This window comes from Mus caroli, chromosome 14, assembly GCF_900094665.2.
Source record: "Mus caroli chromosome 14, CAROLI_EIJ_v1.1, whole genome shotgun sequence".
In the NCBI taxonomy this organism is placed as follows: Eukaryota; Metazoa; Chordata; class Mammalia; order Rodentia; family Muridae; genus Mus; species Mus caroli.
Genome location: NC_034583.1, coordinates 86,640,811 through 86,664,070, shown reverse-complemented (window position 1 = coordinate 86,664,070; position 23,260 = coordinate 86,640,811). Strand labels below are relative to the sequence as shown.

General features: G+C 35.6%; 1 protein-coding gene across 1 annotated transcript in view; it reads left to right on the top strand.

Moving 5' to 3' along the window:
• The window catches only part of Klhl1 (kelch like family member 1), a 369,504-nt gene that overhangs the window by 223,530 nt on the left and 122,714 nt on the right, over positions 1–23,260 (top strand). The window contains exon 6 of the mRNA XM_021181703.1: positions 21,763–21,949. Coding sequence (XP_021037362.1) covers positions 21,763–21,949 — 187 coding nt within the window. The remainder of the gene's footprint in view (positions 1–21,762; positions 21,950–23,260) is intronic.

Sequence of the window (23,260 nt, the reverse complement as noted above, 5' to 3'; positions counted from 1 at the left end):
TTACTGCTTGCTGAGACTGGAACATGACTTCTCATTCAATTACATCTTCACTACCTTTCTGTTTTTCGTGTTTCCTTCACTGGCTAAGCTTAGCTGTCCTGGGACTTGCTCTGTAGACCGGGCATGGCTTGAACTCAGAGATCTGCAAACTTCTGCCTCCTGAGAGATGGGATTAAATGCATGTAACATGAAGCCTGAATCTAAGCTTTTCTTTAATTCCATTTTCAGAAGTCAGAAGTTTAGCAAGGTAGGATCTTGCTCTGAGATCACCAAGCCATTAATTCTATATAATAATCATTGAACACAAGATTTAATTCCATTCTACATTCTTGTACACCTTTAATCCTTTGACCATAAGCTTGTATTTTTCTTACCTATTGTTCTAATTGCAAAATATTCTCTTCATAAGAATGAACATCATGACAGAGTCTATACTAGTCTATAACTAGACTATAGTCGTATATTTAGATTTCCTTTGCCAATGCAATTAATCTAAATCTCTTAACCTTAGCCTTAGGCAGATTCTTCAGACAAAGACATAATGCATTCAACAAAATATAACAAGAATGGTCTGTCTCTAGGAAACATACTAAAATTCTTCTCCTCTCAAAACTCTTGAGCCAGGCCTACACAGTTCAAAATACCCTTCCCACCACTGTCTTCTATACTTTTACTAATATGTCCCACTAAGCCCCACTTAAAACATTCCACTGTTTTACAGAGTCAGAAGATCCACATTCCATCAAACAAAAGCATGACCAGGCCTGTCACAAAAATATCCCAATCTCTCATATCAACTTAAGTGGATGCTCAGTCAGCTATTGGATGGATCACAGGGCCCCCAATGGAGGAGCTAGAGAAAGTAACCAAGGAGCTAAAGGGATCTGCAACCCTATAGGTGAACAACAATATGAACTAACCAGTACTCCGCGGAGCTCGTGTCTCTAGCTGCATATGTATCAGAAGATGGCCTAGTTGCCATCAGTGGGAACAAAAAAGAATTTTGTTGAAGAGGCAACATTACCTAAGCAACTCTTATAAAGACAAACATTTAATGGAGGCTAGCTTATAGTTTCAGAATTTTAGTCCATTATTTTCTTGGGGGAAGCATGGGAGTATATAGGTGTAAGGGTCAGAAACTCATAGAAGCATGACCTTAGACTCAGATAGTAAGTAAAGACAAAGAGCATTTAGTCTGCAGAAACATCTAGCATGCAAGGGTTACCATTGTTCAGAATGGCACCCCCTGCCAAAGACATTCAAGTCCTTTTTATAACAAAATGGTTTAATTGCTTCTGAAACAACGGACACATTCCAAGGGGTTACAAAAATCATTAACTTAAGGTCACTAAAAAGATAAATGCCACAGGACCATAGGTACAAAAACAGGAGATAAGATATTGACTAGATTTATCTAAACAAACCTTCAAGGACAACTTAGTTTTAATATTAAGCATTCCATGAATCTGTAAGCTAATAATAAATGATGAATGTTAAGACAGATAATTTCTCCTAGTGTATATGCATGTAGGCATTCTCTGTCATAAAAATCTCTTATTCAATTTATGACCTTAACTTATGTGCAAACTTGTAGTGAGACTTTTACCATGTGACAACAGGCTCTGAGAGACATACAAGTACTGAGAAAAAGGGGCAGAGATAACTCTATCTCTCCTTTCCTCCCCAAGACTTCAACTTAGAGTTGCAGAGCAATTTCCACCTAGAGAGGACAAAAGCTGCTTTCCCTAGCCTCCTGCTTTGTCACTTAGAGGTGCTTACAGAAGTCTGCAGCTTCCATTCTCAAAGGAACGCAGACAAAGTACTTTAGCAGTGGTTTATGAACTAATTTCTGGATGGAGATAAAATTGGATGTGAAAAACAAACTCCTCACAGGTAGACTCAGCTTGGAAAAGAGTTTCTGAGGAAGGGGTGTTTGAGAACAGCAAAAGAATGACTTGAAGTCAATCATGGGTAAAAGCTGGCAGCTCTATGTTCTCCTGAAGATGCTCCCTAGCTAGTTTTACACAGGAGAGAGCTCTCTGCTCAAGACAGCTCTCTCTGGCTCAATAAAACTCCAAAAGCTCTCTGGATAGCTCATGGGCTTTCCAACCAAGGTCAAAAACCTACAAGAAAAAAATTCTTTGGTTTTCTAAACAAAGCTAAGAAGCCCACCTGGGAAATTACAAAAGAAAAGCTCCAATAGTTTTTCAGAAAGCACAACTCTTGCATACAAAGTCCAGTCTTTTATTTACATATCAATACAGTCACTTACCCAAGGTTCTCTTTTAATTATCTGACAAATCATCATTTTAAGACCTTAACCCCTTGATTCTCAGGAAAAGACAGCAAGTATATTTTTAACACAGCAAATGACCTCAGATCTGTCTGCCTTTTAAGGTACAAACAATAAACTAGCTAGGTGGGATCCTGTCCTGAGATCATGTCCAGCATTCACATCATGTCTGAACCCAAACTAGCTCTGTCCCAGGCTGACCTTGAACTCAGAAATCTGCCTGCCTTTGTATACACAGACAGTAAGCTAGCTAGGTGAGATTCAGCTTTGGGATGACCATCTCCTAAACTTCATTATTTCTCTACTTAATATCTTTCTGACAAAATGGCGCATATGCATTTGTTTTTTCAGGTCTATGAAATACTTTTTTTCAACTCATATTGCATCCTTATATTTTACATAGTTGAGAAATTTTATATTTTTGAACCACATTTTTGACCTTTCTCACAACCTTAAGAGCTGTCCTGAAGGTCACAGCATTCACCACCTTGGTGAGAAACACTGGACACACCAGGGTTTCTGGTGATGTTTCTAATTACCATGTAGTCATTAACCTTGGCAAAGAGAATGTTCCCCAGTAGCCTTGGGGGTGAAAGGTGTAAACATTTCTCAAAGGAGGAACATAAAGTCAATTGTGTACATTATTGTATAAAGAAGCTACATGGTCACAGCAACCATCAACACTCTTGCAGGCCCATTCCCTGCTGGTTCTGCTCCAGGGGCAAGAACTTTGTTATGCTTTTGCTTCCAAGGCCATGCAATCTCCTCAGACTACCATTCTTAATATCTATTAAAAATTACACACACTGTAGTTAATAGCTATTGCTTCAATGTAACAGAAGTTCAGTGGCTCCAATAGGATAGATACTTTCTTTTAAATAACTCATAAACCACAACCATTTTCTTGTCTTAGTGTTCCTACTGAAAGAGTAAGTATGTATGTTTAAAATTATAAATGGAGGTCAATGATTTTGTCCTGAAGTAATTTCTGATGATCATGGGTGCCTTGTCAGAACCCAAGAGGTCTTCCCTTACTTCACTGCCTTATCCTGCTTGCATTTATTTCTGCTTAAGTGTACAGCAGGCATTGCCATTCTATGATAACTGGTTACTGTTCAAAGTCATAATACATAGTACATCTCTTTTATAGTTTATTGAAGGGGTTTGTAAATGAGTTTTTCTACTGTTTCCTACCCATGGATGTCAACATACACTTTTCCTTCAAATGTAGTTTTATTGGTATTTATTTGATGTACAATTGTATGCCAAACCTTACCTTGAACCAGACAATGTTTCAGAGACTAAGCCTATAAAGGGTATGTGGCCCTAGATAAAAATTACTGTACAAAATAATTAATATTACTTTATTGTGATGAGCATATGTAAATCCATGAGATTGAATCAAATATATCTGCAAGAACATATTTGAGTCATTATGAGTTTTAATTTATTTCATTCACTATTGCCTATTCATGTAAAATCTGGACCAGGGGTATGCAATGATGAAATAAGAATTTTTTACTAGAAGAGAGACAAATATTATTACAGAAGTAACAAATCACATTTTAAATTGGATATAAGGCCCACTCTAAAAAATGAAATCTGTACATAAAACTTTTAAGATAACACCAAACATGAGATTAGAGAAATCACAGACCTAGGGAAAACATACTACTGTTATTCTACTAAAGTAACATAATAATGTTTGATGATGATAATAATAATAATAAGTCTCCTTTGCAGGCTAGTATTATTTCAACTTGACACCATCTAGTGTCATCTGAAAGGAGAGAACATCAATTGAAAAAAAAAACACCTCTGTAAGATTTTGACTTTAGGACATTTCCTTAGTTAGTGATTGATGAAGGAGGGCATATTGACAGTGGTGATATTCCAGAGCTGGTGGTGCTAGCTTCTGTGTGAAAGCAAGGTGGACAAGCCAGTAAGCAGTAACATCTCCATGGACTTCGAATCATCCCCTGCCTCCAGATTCCTGCCCTGTTTGAGTTTCCAGGCTGACTTTCTTGAATCATAGACTACAATGTTGAAATCTAAGCGAGGTAAATACTTTTTTCCTCAACTTGATATTTGATCATAGTGCTTCATTGGAACAATTGAAGCACTAAGACACTCCTCATGATGATATTGCTATACCCTTAGTGCAGAGCAGAGCTTAACCCTCATCATGGTAGCTTCTTCTTGTAGTAGGTGGTAATTAACACAAAGGAAACAATGTGTGAAAATCAAAGAGATTGATCAGCTCTCTGCTCTGAATGGAGTCTTCTAATCAAAACTTCTAGGTTCATGGAACCCTGTGGAAGAGGAAGCAGAAAGACTGTAAGACACAGTGGTAATGGATGAATCTGATAATACACTGTCTTCAATATGTAAGAGAGAGTGGGAGAGTACTCACAAGTATTGCAAAAATTAATGAAGAAGGACAAAATCCCTGCTACTGAGAAGGGAAAGTGCACACAAAATCCTACATTAAGACAAATAGCTATTTGTAATTGGTATTTTCTGCAGGGAAGGGAGTGGCAAGAAAAAAATTTCTCCAGTGAAATTTAACTGATTATATTAATCATCCACTAGGGATGGCTTAATGTCCAGGAGTGGTTAGCCAGCAAAAACCAGATTTCATGATATTATTTTGCATTTTGTTTTTGTATTCTTCATCATCATCATCATGATCATCATTATCATCATTTCATCATCACCATCAGGATATAATATATAAGAGGAGAATAAAGGAAAAAGCATATGAATAGATATATATTTTTTAATATTTTTGTATTTACCATGTGAATGCATAGAATATTCATGCATATCAGTTACACTTCATTAGACATAGAGCCGCTATTACTTATAGGGGAACAGTTAGGATATGTAGTTGTTGCTCCCTGTCATAACTTGGACTCTTCAGATTTTATTAATGCAAAGTTTACTTGGTTTTTAATGTTGAATGAGAAATGCCAGAAATAAATATTTCATCACTTTTGTTTTCAAATTATTATTTATCATTATTACTCTTTAATATTAGTTACTAATGATTATCTTTTTCAGTGCCTATTTTGAAATTTTACTTGCTCCTTTTGGGTTATATGTGAGAATATATGCACATTTGTAGTACCACTTATGCACATGATTTTAAGCCTCCATTATGACTCTTAACTGCAGATTCTTTTTGATAATGTGGAGCAATCATGGATATAAATGTATTTTCTTTCTAGTATGTTGCATGTGAAAGTATATATAGTTATCATATGATCTGCCATCAACAGTAGAAAACATGGAACTAAGGGATTTTTGAAGAGCTGCTATATTTCCGGTTTCTGTATCCTTCATTTAGTATTGTCATCCAACTTTTCTGAAACTCCTAATTTATACATAAAAGGGGAGTTTTGGCCTCAATATGTATTGCCCACTGGGCCTAGGGAAGACAATTTTGAAGTTGACACATAATTAGTAGATATTTCAGTGCTCTGGGGAAACCCAAGCCAGTAGCTCAACTATTGTACAGTTAGTCTTAGGTTAAAATATATAAATAACATGTAGCAACTGGAACTGATAGCTATGGGAGGTTACAGATAAATTGAACATTGACTATCACCATCAATTTAGAAAAAAGTAAATGCTATAAAGAAGGTGGCTTCAAAAGGATAAAACAATACCTAACCTATCCTTACAAGGCTATGATGAAAAAGCTAGTGGGATAATAATTGTAACAGTAACACTTGAAAATACAATCTCCAATGTTAATATCATGGTTACATGACTATCCTTGGATATGGTGTAGATTTTCACACAAGAACAATGTATGACCTTGCCAAGATTACTGTCCCAGGAATGATCAGATAAAATAAAAACACATTGTTTTGACAGGGACATGAGTAAGCTCTAAGTTATGTTAATTTTCATTTTTTTTCATGCCCAAACACATCATGTTTGAGATATATATATATATATATATATATATATATATATATATATATATGAACCATTTTTATTCTTTTAAGATTTTTTTGTTTTTGTTTTGTTTTTAATTTATTGTTGATACTTGTTACTTGTCACATTTATTTTATTTTATTTTTAATTTATTTTTTACACTCCATATTCCATTCCCCACCCCACCCCCAATCCACCCTCCAACTGGATTGCTCCACATCCCACACCTCCTCCCCACCCCACCCTGACTCCATGTAGACGACCCCAACCCCCACCCCACCTGACCTCTCAACTCCTTGGGGTCTCCAGTCTCTTGAGGGTTAGGTACATCATCTTTGAATGAACACAGACCCAGTGGTACTCTGCTGTATGTGTATTGGGGGCCTCATGTCAGCTGGTATATACTGTCTGTTTGGTGGTCCAGTGTTTGAGAGATCTCAGGGGTCCAGATTGAGACTTCTGGTCATCCTACATGGTTGCCCTTCTCCTCAGCTTTTTTCAGCCTTCCCTAATTCAACAATAGGGGTCAGCTGCTTCTGTCCATTGCTTGGGTGCAAATATCTGCATCTGACTCTTTCAGCTGCTTGTTGGGTCTTCTGGAGGGCAGTCATGATAGATCCCTTTTTGTGAGTGTTCCATAGCCACAATAATAGTGTCAGCCCTTTGTACCTCCCCTTGAGCTGGATCCCAATTTGGGTCTGTCTTTGGACCTTCATTTTCTCAAGCTCCTCTCTATTTCCATCCCTGTAATTCTTTCAGACAGGAACAGTTATGGGTCAGAGATGTGAATGTAGTATAGGAACCCCGTCCCTCACTTGATGCCCTGTCTTCCTGATGGAGATGGGCTCTATAAATTTCTTCTCCCTACTGTCAGGCATTTCATTTTACCTTTATTTCATGTCCCAAATTTTAATCGGGCTATTTCTTTTCATAATGCTTCAACTTATTTCTTCTTCTTCTTCTTCTTCTTCTTCTTCTTCTTCTTCTTCTTCTTCTTCTTCTTCTTCTTCTTCTTCTTCTTGTTTTTTTGTTTGTTTGTTTGTTTTTTGTTTTTGAGATTCAACTTACTTCTTTCTTGTACATGCAAATATTTAATTGGGGCTAGCTTAAAGGTTCAGAGGTTTAGTCTATTTTCATTAGAGCAAGAAACATGGTAGATATGCAGGCAAACATAGTGCTGAAGAAGGAACTGAGAGTTCTGCATCTTTATCCAAGGGCAGTCAGAAAGAGACTGTCTTTGAGCTAGCCAATTGGAGGGTCTCTTCAGCACTGAGTCGAACTTCAAATACCATCCCCACAGTGATGAACTTCTTCCAACAAGGCCACAATTTATGATAGTTCTACTTCCTGGGACAAGTGTATTTAAACTAATACTCTGTGTCCCCCATATGATTGTTCAAACATGTAGGTGTATGTGGACCACACTTAAACATAGCATACTGCAAAATACTTGAGCTCCAACTTTAAAAGTCCCCATCATCTATACCTGTCCCAAAAATGGCAAAATTCCAATATTCAAAGACTCTTCTGAGATTCATCCTATCATGTAAATGTAATCCCCTATAATTAAAAAAAAATAGCATAGGAGCATACCTCCAAATTCACAGTATATACATTACCCTTCCTAAATGCCATTGTGAGGAAATGCTGGACCATAAGAATACCAAAAGCCAGTTGGGGAATCTCTAAACTCTGCAGATCCATATCTGATGTCAAAGTGTTGTTCAGGTCTCCCACTCCTTTCTGGTTTGTTCACTGTAGCACAGTTCTTTTTCTTTGGCTGGTTTTATTCCTGAAAACAATTTTCCTGAGCAGCTACCCCATAGCTCTGGCATCACAAAATTTTGGGGTCTCCAAGGTAACTTCAATATTACAGATTCGGGAGACAGGGCCATGCATATCTCTGAGTTCAAGGATTTTCTACAGAACAAGTTCCAGGACAGCCAAGCATAGGTAGGGAAATTGTTGAAAAATAGAAAGCTGGTGATAATGTAATAGAAGGGGCCATGTTTCTGCCCCAGCAAGCAGATGAACTCAGCAGCTTTGTACATTTGTTTTTGGCTTTAGAGGTAAGAATAGAAGTAACTAGTGAGACAATTGATGCTGGTTAGTGGTGCCTGAAGAGGAAATCAGCAACACTGAGGTAAAATCTTCTGCTAAGTGTTTTCTGAGAGGACAAAGAAGCTGTGTTTCAGAGATAGTCAAGGTTGGACGTTGTGGTGCACCAGGACTTGGTCATGTGTGAGAGTCACGTCGATGGTATTGGTTTCAAAGGCATGAAGGTGTCATGCAGAGCAGTGTAGACTTGACTCCATGAAGGGAGTGTATGTGAGGTATGATGTGAAGCCTAGATGCAGAAGGAGAACCTAGCATAATGAAGATGTCAGCTCCATGGAATGAGGAGAAAGAACAGCAGTCACAGTAGAGTAGAGTCAATAAGAACCTGGAAAGCTATAATAGAAAGAGCCTCAGAAGTGACCCACTTTCTTTTGAGAAGTGCAGAAGATCATGTGAGGATTTCACATGCTTCAACGTATTAATTTTTTGAGCAATGAAAGTACTAGCCTTCTTTTAGACTTATGATTAATCAGGAATTTTCCCCATTCTGAAGACTGCCTCTTAACTCCAATGCTTGTTTTACTTCCTCTGAAGATGTTTAGTTTCATGATGTGCATTTGTTAATTGTTGACCTCAGTACCTGTGCTTCTTGATACCTGCTCAGAAATCATGTTCCTGCACTGGAAAACTGAAGCGTATTTCCTGTTTGTCAAGTAAAAGTTTAAGTATTTCAGGTTTTATAATGAGATTTACTGAAAATGCCATTTTATATAGATCTCATTATGAAAACAGTAAACAAATCCTGTCCCGTGAGCTTAACAATCTGACATTTGTTCTACACAGCCAAATATACTATGGCTTAACCATTAGCATTAGACAATAATAACCAGAGTTCTATTATGTTACAACATGTTCAAATTACAAAGGCTTTAACACATTCCAAATGATTTTATTATTTCTGGTATAAAGATAAATAAATTTGTGCTTAAACTTATCCCTGAAAAGTTCTTTCTAGTAGAGTATTTAGGTAGCTGATTTCTTATCCGACCTTTACAAACTCTATGAAGTTCATGCCCAGTGGAATAGTCATTCGGTGGGAGGATAATCCCAATCCCTTATTGACTTGCAAGATGCATTCACCTTGATGTGTTCACAGTAACTGATTTTACTGATGATGATCAAAAGGGGAATGTAGGGCTTTGATCAGAATAAATCTGAAGAAAGTTGAAATCTGCAAATACGATGTGATTAAAATTCTTTCTCTATCTTCCCTAAGTGAAATGAAGAAGGCAACATATATGGATACCTTATAATTAGTGTGAGATAAATTACAAATTAAAAGGGCCTGCATAAAAATTATAAGACTAAAGAAAAATTAATGTTTAGCTGAAGGCATGTATTGCTTAAAAATGACAAAAATCAAGTGTCCTCAATGTTAATCCGAATGCGGTATCTTTAAAGGCTGTCTTGCACTTTAATGTTAGCATGTTCACAGCTGTTTCCACCACATAACCGACATACTTAAAATATAATGTGGCAGAAAGGAGGGGGAAATTGTTGCTTTGTTTTCTTTCTAGCACTGCTTGCTTTTTAGAGGGCTACCAGTCACTTGAGAATATAATCTTCTGGTCACTCACAAATGTTCTTGTCTCCAGGCAAGGAGTTAGCTCTCTAATTAAGGAGATGGTCAAAGTGAAGATGAGAATCAGCAATAAAGTTAGGCACATAATAGCCATCAGATGCATAGTGCTCTGCTCACACCTTTAGAAAAGTGTAAGCAGTCTAAAGAAAAATCAGCAACCCTGATATAAATATTTGCTAACTTATCTAGTAAAATTAATTTCATTAAGGTGTCAAAATATTTATCAATGGCATTGTGGGTGTGCTCTCAGGCAGTTTAGCTCTGAAGAGAAGTGATGAGACTTAAACAATCTCTTGCTACAGCTTTATTTAACATGCTAAATGTATTACTTCCTCCAAATCAAAGGGCAGCAATACTTCATGAGTTCTGTTTTACCATGTATACTAGTGTCTCTTTGGTAACATTCATAGTGTATACACAGAATACAAACATATGGCTTTCCTGTAATTTTGGTTCTTTTTTCATCATGGAGTTAATAAAATTGACTTAAAAGTTCAGTGTTGGTACTTGGAAACATTTATATTAAAGAGGAAGGGAAGCATAAACGCGCTGATTAATCATGATGAATTTTATCACCTGCAATAAAATCTTCTCCAATAATATACTTGAGGGGTAAGTTTATATATAATAGATGCTACAAAATGTTTTCTTCCAGCCTGCTTTTAATTAAAATAAGTGTGTAAGTTAGGAAGTTACATATAATCATTAGCGGAGCAAATAGATACACACACATATGTGTGCTTGTCTGTTATAATGTCTATTAACAGTATTGTCAAAAGGTATAATTAATTATTTATGTGCAGTTGTATGCATATGAGTTATGTATATCATAAATATTCAAACAACATTGGATTTTCTAAGTCTTTAAAAAAGGACTGAAATGGAAAAGTGCCTGATAGAAAGAGAGATATTGAGGTGGTAATTGGGATGCAAGGGCTATGATTAAAGATAGAATGATTTATTTCAATAGAAATATATTAGAAAATCTAAAATGCACATACAGATTCAAGGGAAAAGTGGATGAGCAGATGAGGCAGGACACCATAAGACATCAATTGGCATAGCAGCCTAAAGATACTGAGTGATAGCTACTGATTAATGAAGAAGCTATGCTTCAATTGTAACCAGAACATTGATAAATTAAGAAAGCCTTTCTAGTGCCATAAGGATAAACATGTTGGTATACAACTAAGCCACAGATATTCTGGATCGATCTATGATCTTGCTGGGACAAAGTACTGCTGCCAAAATTGACGCAATAAATGAGTGAATCAGTGAACTTATTAGGAGACATATGTTCAAGAATAAAGTAATGTTCTTACCATACATGGGATGAATTTTTTCAGCTTTAAAATTCTGTGCTTTCTCCAAGTGAAACAATAAACTCATGTTCAATAAATAAATGTTAATCATAAATTATACCAGCACAAGTCCCACTTCACTTATGACTAATAAAATCCCTTATTTGGGTTAATTTTATGAGCTCTGCTTGTTTTGATTAAGTTGTTATTATTCGTATTGAAATTGCAAGTTTTCCAATTACTTTTCATCTTAAGACAATCAGAGATTTCTGTACTTAAAATAAGATAATGAACCTGCTTTTTTTCTTTTCATAAAATGTCTCTACTTGTTTCTTGAAATGTTTCAGGTAAATTCTTTCAGATGTCTCTGACATAAGCTTTACAAGTCAGTTTGAGACAGACATGGAAAACATTTTTTGCTTGTGTAGTTTTCATTTATATTCACATATACAGATAATCAAGTCACTTAGACCAGATTCTGATTATGTCATTAGAATGTTTTCAATGGAGGCTAATGGAACTTGGATTGAAAATCTATTTGGTTAGGGATACTGAGCGTCATCCAGGCTACAGATTGACAGTTTATCTGTGCACCGCTAAGCTGGTTTCTTCTATGGGAGTTAAGGCAGCACCAACCCCAGCATGTACTGGAGCAGTCTCTGGTAAAAAGCTCCAGAAGTGGTAAAGGAAGGAATAATACAATTTGCAGCATCTCGGACATGGTTTTCCTTTTTGTGTTTGACTGGGAACTTAAGAGCAGAAACATGGGAATATAGAGAAAATGGTCCAGGGCATCTGGAACTGTGTTACACTCTTGAAAAGTGGCAGCTGAACCTAAGAAATGGTTACTGTGTTGCCTCTGAATTGTGTGAACACTGAAGCCTTTCACCAGCTCCTTAAAATAATTAACAGTTTCAGGGTATGCTTAAATTAAGTGATACCATGATTATCCCATGGAATGTCTTCTACACACATATTGTTTGCCTGATACCTATCCTAGTATATTAAAAGAGAAACCATTTTCTGCAGTTTATGCAAAATAAAAATGATTTAGCATCCAGTTTATTCATTTGTTTCAAACACAAAGCACAAGAGACAGACGGGATGCAGTTCACTTCCTTCTCAAAAGAATGTCACTTTTAATATTAATGAATTTGGTTTATAGACATAACCACAGGAGTGGAATTTTAATGAAGATACCCAATATCAAAAATAAGACTGATAAATATTCTTTTATCAATTCCAGGAAAATCAAAATTGTATTTCTGAAAAGATTATTTTGAAAGTACTTGAAGATGGGGATTTAGCTCATTTGGCGATATGCTTTCATTTTATGTGTGAAGTCCTGGATTCAATTCCAGCATCACTAAATAAAAGGACTGTAAAAAGAAAAGCAAACAAAAAGGAAAATACTTAAACTGCTCAGATTTTTTTTTAACAACAACAAAACACAACAACATAAAGATAAAACATAAGATAAACATAAAAACATTAGATAAAACAGTTCTCTCTCCTTACTGTCTGGCATTTCATCCAAGATCCCTCCCTTTGAGTCCTGGGAGTCTCTGACCTCTAGTGCATTCTGGAGGGTCCCCCCTACCTCCTGCCTCCTGAGGTTGCCTGTTTCCATTCTTTTTGTTGGCCCTAGGGGCTTCAGTCCTTTCCCCTCACCCAATAAAGATCAGGTTTCCCTCTCACTCCCCACTCCCTTCCCCCCATCCACCCCACCCCACCCCCTAGTCCACTTTCCATCCCAGGTTCCTTCCTTGCTTCCCTCTTGTGATTGCTTTCTTCTGTCTCCCAAATGGGACTGAGGTGTCCTCACTTGGGAACTTATAGAGCCCACTCCATGCAAGAAGACAGGACATAGAACCCACCCCCATCTGGAAGATGAGACATCAAGTGAGGGATGGGGTTGCCATCCCAGTCAAAACTCTGACCCACAGTTGTTCCTCTCTGAAAGAATTTCAGGGATGGAAATAGAGAATAGCCTGAGGAAAAGAAGGTCCAGCTACAGGGACAAAGTGGGATCCAGCTCAAGGAGAGGTCCAAAGGCCTGACACTATTACTGAGGCTATGGAGCACTCACAAAAAGGGATCTAGCATAGCTGCACTCCAGAAGACTCAACAAGCAGCTAAAAGAGTCAGATGCAGATAGTCGTACCTAACCAATGGATAGAAGCAGCTGACTCCTGTTGTTGAATTAGGGAAAGACTGAAAGAAGCTGTGGAGGAGGGCAAACCTGTAGGAGGACCAGCAGTCTCATTCTGGACCCCCAAGATCTCTCCAACACTGGACCATCAAGCAGGCAGCATACAGCAGCTGATATGAGGCCCCCAACACACACAGCAGAGTACTGCTAGGTCTGTGTTCATTCAGAGATGATGCACCTCACCCTCAAGAGACTGGAGGCCCCAGGGAGTTTACAGGTCAGGTGGGGTGGTGGGTGGGGACATCCACAAAGAGACATGGGGGTGGGGATTAGGTATGGGATGTGGAACAGATGGAGGGTGGATCAGGGGGGTTAAAATATGGAGTGTAAAAAATAAATTAATTAATCAAAATGATAATAATTTTAAAAAGATAAAATGGAAACTATCAAATTAAAGTTGAACAAAGGAAAAAGAGGAAAAGGAAAAGCCAAGGGGAAGGCCTGAGTATCAGAAGCCTATTCAGAGTCCCATAAAAATAGTAAATTAGCCGGGCAGTGGTGGCGCATGCCTTTAATCCCAGCACTCGGGAGGCAGAGCCAGGCAGATTTCCGAGTTTGAGGCCAGCCTGGTCTACAAAGTGAGTGTCAGGACAGCCAGTGCTGTACAGAGAAATCCTGTCTCGAAAAACCAAAAAAAAAAAAAAAAAAAAAAAAAAAAAAAAAAAAAAAAAAAAAAAAAAAAAAAAAAAAAAACTAAATTAAAATCCATATAATATAAACATGGAAAATTTGGGGCAGATTTGTGGAGGCCCTGTGATTGCTGGTTCCATCTCTGTGATTTTTTTTTTATGTGTTTTCCTCAGTTGACAAAGAGGGGCTTACTTTCCGGGTGACCTCCATCCCCTGTGCCTCTGACATTGTTTCTGCTCTTCCAGGAGGTCTATAAGCTCTGAGGGAAGGGACTTGTTTGTGACATCCCATTTAAAGATGAATGTTCCAAGGTCTCTGTTTGTGTCTCTGTTTCTCTCTCTCTCTCTCTCTCTGTCTCTCTGCCTCTCTTTTGCCCGCTATCTTCCTGTCTCTGTGTCTCTGTCTCTCTGACTCTCCCTCTCTGCCTCCCTCTCCCTCTCTTTCTCTACGGTCTTTCATACGTTTGGCTGTGAGTTTCTGTATTTGTTCCAATCTTCTATAAGAGGAAGTTTCTCTGATGATGGTTCACCAAGGCCCTGATCTATGAGTATAGAGGAATATAATTAAGAGTCGTTTTATCACTACAGTTTTTTTTCTTGTTTTCTTTTTGAACAGCAATATTAGGTTTTACCCTAGGTCTCTGAACTATCTCATCATTTGTTGGTGGTCACTCAAGTAGTGTTGTGCATAGGTTCAATCTTGAGGAGTGGGCTGTAACTCAAATCTAGTTATTTCCACAATCTTAGTGCCACTACTGCTTTAGCATATTTTTCAGGCAAGACAATATGGTAGATCAAAGTGTTTTGTCTGTGGTTTTGTTTTGTTTTGTTTTCTTCTGTTTTTGTCTGCGTTTGGTGGATTTGTTCTGCTTTTGGTGGCCTGTAAAGTACTTTCCCACACAAAAGATAGTCACAGGAATGAAGGGTCATTGTAGGCACCAGCTGAGCCTCTCCATGTTCAATAAGACACATGACAAAATGCATCAGCTACAAAATGTTGCTGTCAGTTGCTTTCCTTTTGTTTTGTTTTGTTTTGTTTTGTTTTGTTTTGTTTTGTTTTGTTTTATTTTTCTGGCAAAGGTGTGGGCTGTTTGAGGACACATTAGGCCAAAAACTCAACTTTAGGTAACCCAATCCTATTACTAAAAGTTTCCTTTGGTAACAAGAAGTGGCAAGTTGGTCCCCTTCATTGTTTGAAGACTTTAGGATTGCTGTAGTATATTTCCGGAAGCTTCTGCTGTGGTATATTTCCACACTACCCCTCAAATACAACTCAGTCCTAGCACTCTTTCCAGGATTACATCACTTTCCCTACCTGATCCTCCGTTTTTCACCCCTTCCTCAAGTTCACCCATAAAATCTATTTCCCCTTCCCTGGGATATCCATGTATCCCCTCAGTCCCTTCATCTATAATGAACCTCAATGGGTCTGTAGATTGCAGCTTGGTTAAAGCTTAGTGGCTCATATCCACATATAAGAGAATCTATGCTATAGTTATCTTTCTGTATCTGGATTAACTCAATCTCAATGTTATTATTAAATTTACATCCATGTGCTTGCAAATTTCATGATGTCAATTTTCAACAGTTGAATAATACTCCTATGTGTAAGTATACCATGATTTTTAAATCATTCTTTTGTTGAGAGGTATCTATATTTTTTCCAGTTTCTGGTTATTGTGAATAAAGAAGCAATGAACATAGCTGAGCAAGTGACCTTATGGTAGGGTAAAATGTTCTTTGGTTTATGCCCAAATGTATTATAGCTTGTTTTTGAGGTAGATTGCTTCCCACATCTGAGGAAATGCCACTCTTTTTTTTCCCATAGTGGCTATACAAGTTTATCCTCCAGATAGCAATAATTAATTTCCATTATACCACATCCTTGCCAGCATGAGCTATCACTTGTGTCATTGAGCTTAACTATTTTGACAATTGTAAGATGAAATTTCATAGAGGTTTTGATTTACATTTCTTTGATGGGTGAGGATGTTGAATATTTCTTCAAGAGTATGCTAAACCATCTCTGCATTTGTGAGATGAATCATACTTGAGTAGGTTAAATGATTTTTGATATGTGCTTTGATTTGGTTTTCAAGTATTTTATTGAGTAGCTTTACATCTATGATATTATCTTAAATGAGTCTGTAATTCTCTAGCATTGTTGGTATTTTATGTGGTTGAGTTATCAGGGTAATGGTGTACCCATAAAATTATTAAAGCACTAATGGCTATACATATGTTTGTTTAAGTTGACTATATGATCTTGATTTTGGTTTTCAAGTGGTACACACTGAGAAAATTATTCATTTCCCAGTTTGGTAGAGTACACATTTTTAAAGTCTTTCCTTCTGATGCTCTGAACTTCACCAGTACTTGTTATTTCCACATTTCCATTTCCATTTTGTTAATTTGGATAATCCTTCTCTGCTTTTTAGTTAATTTGGATAAAAGCTTGTCAATTATTTGAATTTTCTCATAGAACCAACTTTTTGTTTCATTGATTATTTGTGTTGTTTGTTATTTCTGTTTTATTGATCTTTAGCCCTGAGTTTCTGGCAATCAACTTATTTTGCATGTTATTTATTTCTTCCATTTTAGAGTTTTAAGTGGTGCTGTTAAGTTACAAGTATTTGAGCTCCCCATGTTTTATTTGTAGGCATGTATTGGAATGAAGTTGCCTCTTAGAGCTGCTTTTACTTTGTCATATATGTCTACAATATCTTCTGTATTTATTTTCTATCAAATATAGAAGGTGTTTAATTTATTTCTGTCTTGATTCACTTTTTATTCATCACTTTTCATTGAGTAGAGAGTGGTTCAGTTTCTATGAGTTTATCAGCTGTAAACAATGGGGATCTGATAGGATGCTGGGTGTTCATTTAATATTTTTTATATCTGTTGAGACTTGCTTTATTACCAAGAATATCACTAATTTTGGCAAAAGTTCCATGGGATGCTGAAAAGAAGTTTTTATTCTTTCACATTGGGTGAAATTTTCAATAAATATCTTTAGGTTCATTTGTTTCTTAATATCTGTTAGTTCAAGCATTTCTCTGTTTAGGTTTTGTCTGAAAATTCTGTCCATTGGTGAGAGTGGTATATTAAAGTCTTATATTATCAGTGAGTGAGAACCAATATGTGATTAAACTATAATAATAGTTCTTTTACACTTGTGATTGGGGCATAGAAATTAATAATTTATGTCATATTTATGTATTTTTCCTTTGATTACTAGGTACTGTCCTTCCCAATTTCTTTTTGATTAGTTTTGACTTGAAGTCTATTTTCTTCAATATTAAAATTGTCACACCAGCTTACTTCTGAGGTCCATTTGCTTTGAAATTTTTTTCTAAAATTTTATCCTGAGATAAATTTACCCTGAGGGAAAACATCATTTATTCTTCATGTTGAGGTGGGGTTCTTTGATCCAGCAGAAGATGTCTTTTTTGTTAAGTAATTGAGAGCACTGATGTTCAGCGATATCTAGAGTCTTGTTTTATTTGTTTTTATTGTTTTGTTTTTGTTTTTGTTTATGGTGATAAAGGTAGTGGTGGTGGTAGTGAGGGATGTGTGTGTATGTTCCATATTTTTTGCTCCCTAGTGATATAAATTGATTAAATTTGGTTTTATTATGGAATGTTTCATTTTTCTCCATCTATGGTGATTAAAAGATTTGCTGGTTTTATACTCTGAGATTGCATGCATGGTGTCTTAGATTCTGCATCATACCTGTAAATGGCTTTTAAAGACTCTATTGAGAAGTCAGATCTTAAATAATAAGAAATATATAAAATTGTATCATTTTTTTGGTCAAATGTGACATAATTTATAAATCAAATAACTCAATGACCAAGTGTTACTGCTGCTCTGATCTATATTCACCTCACCTATTTCTTTAAGTCTTTACTCAATATTATTCTCTAGATTACCATGAATTCATGAACATATGAAAGATATGGATGTGATTAATATATTTTGTAGAAATTCTTCTAGCTTTCTTCCCTTTAAAATTACATTTTAATTATTAATATTTATTGAAGATTTTAAAAAATTATAACTGGTAATTTAATGAAAGCAAGAGGCTCCCAGGACCCAACAGGGATGACATTAGCTGAAATATCCAACAAAGGGAAGACAGACCATATCCAGAAGTTAGGCATGGCTCCTGGTTGAGGAATAGGGTCATCCTCCCATCTCCAAAATTTTAACCCATGCTTTTTCCTGTCTAAATGAAATACAGGGACAAAGAGTAGACCAGAGACTGAAGGAAAGTCATGCAGAAACTGCCCCAGCTGGGGATCCATCCCATCTGCAGACACCAAAAGTCAGATACTACCTCTTGCTGACAGGAGCCTGATATAGCTGTCTCCTGAAGGCTCTGCCAGAGCCTGACCAACACAGATCCGGATGCTTGCAGCCAACTTTCAGACTGAGCACAGGGACCTTAATGGAGGAGTTAAGGGAAGGACTGAAGGAGATGAGGGGTTTGTAACCCCATAGAAAGAACAATATCACCCAACCAGACCCCCCCAGAGCTCCCAGGAACTAAACTACCAACCAAAGAGTACACATGGAGGGACTTATTGCTCCAACTCCATATGTAGCAGAGAACGGCCTTATCTGGCATCAATGAGGCAAGGGAAGCCCTTGGTCCTATGGAGGCTCCATTACCCAGGTTACGAAAATGCTAGGGCAGTGAGGCAGGAGTGGGTGAGAGGATGGGGGAGCACCCACATAGAAGCAGGTATGGAGGGGATAGGGGATTTGCAGTGGGTAAAACAGGAAAGTGATAACATTTGAAATGTAAATAAACAAAATAATCAATAAAAATAAATTTAAGAAATGTATACAGTTAGACTTAATCATTTTCCTACCTTTCCCAACATCTCTGAGATCTTCTCCTACTTCCTTACCTACCAGACTTGTGTTTTTTCTTTCTTTTTCTTTTTCACTCATCATTTCCAAATTACATTGGTCAAGGATTCTTGGTTGTAAATCCTGTTACCACTGGAGCATGGTAGAATTTTCAGGATCTATACTCTTGGAGAAAATGGATCTGTGCTGCTTTATTGTTGTTGTTGTTGGATATTGTCAACCCCTCTGGAAATCAGTATGGCAGTTTCTCAGAAAATTGGACATAGTACTACCTGGAGACACAACTATACCACTCATGAGTATATACCCAAAAGATGTTCCAGCATTTAATAAATACACATGCTCCAGTATGTTCATGGCAGCCTTATTTATAACAGCCAGGAGATGGAAAGAACCCAGATGTCCTTCAACAAAGGAATGGATACAGAAAATATGGTACATTTACACAATGACTCAGCTATTAAAAACAATGACTTCATGAAATTCTTAGGCAAATGGATGGAACTAGAAAATATCTTCCTATGTGAGATAGGTAACCCAATCACAAAATAATACACATGGTATGACCTCGCTGATAAGTGGATATTAGTACTGAAATTTCAAATAGCCAAGAAACAATTTACAGACCATATGAAGATCAAGAAGAAAGAAGACCACAGTGTGGGTACTTTGTTCCTTGCACGGGGACTGTGTATGTTGTCAGAAGCAGTATAGAGGGCAGTCTGTACAATTGTCATGCTATGTTCAGAAGACATTATTTTATTATGTTCAGCTACTATCTCTATTTCCTAGATTCTTCCCACATTATCTTCAGTCAGTTACTTTTGGTCCTGGAATGAAGTGGTATGATACAGATGTCCCATTTAAATCAATTTACTCTCTTATTCCATGTACCTGGACTGGTTACATGTTTCTCAGTTAGTCATCATCAATGGCAAATAGAAGTATCTGTGTAAATGTTAAGAGATGAATTAATCTGTAGATATAAAATATCTGTAAATCATTTGAAATATAAGGTTTGTCTTTCTGTGTATGGGTTTCCTTACTTAAGATGACTGTTTCAAGCCCCAACCATTTGCCTGTGAAATTCATAATTCAAATTAACCCATAACATTGAGTAAAGAGGAAGCTGTGATTAAAATGCTTCCCATATAAAAAATTTCCAAAGACACATGAGTGAAGCATAGAAGTTTATGAGATCTTCAAAGATAAAATTTAAAATTCATTCTCAAATGATTCTGGAAAATAGTGAACAATAAAAAATCTTCATTTTTAGAAGGCAATATTACCTATATTCCATATCCAGAATAAGATCATGAGAAAAATTATATTTCATTCTAATATCTTTGATAAAATGTGGACTAAAATATTCTCAACAAAATGCATGCAAGTTTAGTTAAATAATGCATCAAGAATATCATCTACCAGTTTTTAGCAATGATACAGGAATAGTTCAACAAAGAGACATAAACAAATATATTTCACTACATAAACAAATTTGAAGACATATATCATAGGATAAACTAATTGGATGCAAAAAAAAACCTTTTACACAATTCAACATTGGTTCATCTTAAATGTCGTAGAGAATCTAGGGATCCTAGGACCATATATCATAATTATAATAATAATCTACTTTAAGTAATAGTTTAGAAAATAAATACTTTCAAATATCTATGAGTATATTGGTCAAATTTGAACTCCCTTAGTGAAATTAATTTTTCTTATAAGAAGACTCTGTATAATGCAAAACCATAAAAATTTTACATTAATATTAGTTAGACTAAATATACTTTAATAAGACTGTGATATTATAAGACTTATAAATGCATGGTTTGTTGTGTTTAACTATGATAATATGTAATGTGTTTTAATATTTTAAAGAAGTGTATGTTAAGTGGTAAAAAGGATCAGTATGAGTATTTTGAAAAATGTTGAAACAAAAAAGCAAACTGAATATCATCAAAAATTTTATCTAATTCACAGAATTCTATATGTTTACTTAGATATGACAAGCTGTGATAGGTAGCTAATGTTTCCTTTATATAATACAAACTATTTATGTTAATGCATTATACAGGACACAAAATTAAGAAAATTAGAAGCACTTCAATGACTAACATTGATATCCACTTTTGAAATTAAAGTTGAACTTACTAATGATTTGCTATTCAACAATTATCTTCAAATAAAGGTTGGAAACTATATGAATGTAAACAGAAGACTTTAATCCACATGCAACATTACAAATATCAAGAAAATGACAGTAGAGTGTATTTATTACTTATTGAAATTAATTTAAAGATCTAATTTAATTATCTTAAACTATTAAAATAATTTTATCCACTAAAGTAAAAATGCCACAAATATTCAGCTTTTAAAGATTAATACTCAAAAATTGAGCTTATAGTTATTAAAATATTTTCTTAATATTATTTTGCATTTTGATAAAAAAGAACACATAATTATTTATAAGCCCAAATTAATCCAATCTAATTAGCTAGAAGTCACATTAATGTCAAGACTTTTAGGTTCACCCTTTTAATATTAATGACATTCTACACATATATCAAAATTGGAAGATTAATGAATTTTAAGGAATCAGTTTATTAACTGCAACAATCCCACATTTAAATATTTTGGTTCCAATGTGAATATTTCGAAATAAAAATAGGAAAGATTGCTATCCTGTGTTCCAAATGTAAGAGTCATGGCAAAGAAATTAAGCTTCTAATGTCAGCACATAGAGCATATACTCACCAATTTAGCATACACTATTAACAGTGACTGTGTATTATTCACAGATACTGGCTGACCTTGAAAACCATGCACTATTCAAGAATGATTTGGAATGTCAAAAACTGATTCTGGAAGCAATGAAATATCATCTATTGCCCGAAAGAAGAACTTTAATGCAAAGCCCAAGAACTAAGCCCAGAAAATCTACAGTTGGAACTCTTTATGCAGTGGGGGGAATGGATAATAACAAAGGTATGTGAATCTAGATCTTCATTAACCCATACCCTGTGTTGTATCATGGATCAATTTGAATAATGTAAGTTGTGTAAACTAACCATATTTACACATAGTTATAATAAAACAATGCAATTAAAAAGTAAGGGAAACTTTAAAACTCTATTTCTTACTTATAATCTATAGTCCCCACTTCTTTGTCTTCATAACATTGATTTATTATATTTGAAATTGAAATAGAATTTAAATGATCTGCTTGGAAATCAGGAACTATATTTTGAGTGCATTGGAATGATACTTCATTTCTATGAGAAAGAAGTATATTATGAGAAGATAGAGATTCTAGGAGTGAAGTAATGAAACAGCTCTACCACTGAGGAGCTGAGCATCAAACACTAAGGACAGAAAATGAATAGGTAATAGCTATTGTCAGTGGAAATAGTAAATTCGTGAATTTAATTTTATGTCTCAATAATTTCTTTGTTTGTTAAAAAACAATATGTACACTTTAAAGAAAGTGTTGTATAGGTTTTGTAAAATGTGATAAATATGAACACATTGGTTCTCTTTATCTTCTTAGTTTACACACAAGACACATACACACACATGTGTTCATTCATGTTTTGGCACACACACACATACACACAAAGTGTTGCATGCAAATTGTGCATATTTTACTGAATGCATGCCATTTTCTGTTTTCAAATGATATATTTCACCATGAAAATTTACCATGTATGATCAATTGTAGTTGTACATGTTCAGAGGACAAATGTTGTAAGCATTGAATAATAAATATCCCCAAAACATAGCTATACTTTTGAAACTAAACAAATAAATGTAAATTTGAATTTTTAGTAATTTAATAGTTGTTGTTCTTTAAATCATTTCTGCAGAATACTTAATGACATTATGATATGATCTCTGGAATTTTTACTTAAGAAAAAAATATTTTTTATATGTTATATCTATCTACTTGTATTTTAAACTCCCTATTTCTTTAAGAACATTAACATTGAAGGTGGTGAATACTGTGGTTTTCATACAGTTGCTAGAAGATAGAATAATATGAGAATATGTAGTCTATTAAGTGAAATTGTTTTTGAGAATTTGTTTGTTTTTAATCCTGAAACTAGTCTTTCTTTTTTTTTTTAAATATTTTTATTACATCTTTTCCTCAATTACATTTCCAATGCTATCCCAAAAGTCCCCCATACCCTCCCCCCCACTTCCCTACCCACCCATTCCCATTTTTTTGGCCCTGGCATTCCCCTGTACTGGGGCATATAAAGTTTGCATGTCCAATGGGCCTCTCTTTCCAGTGATGGC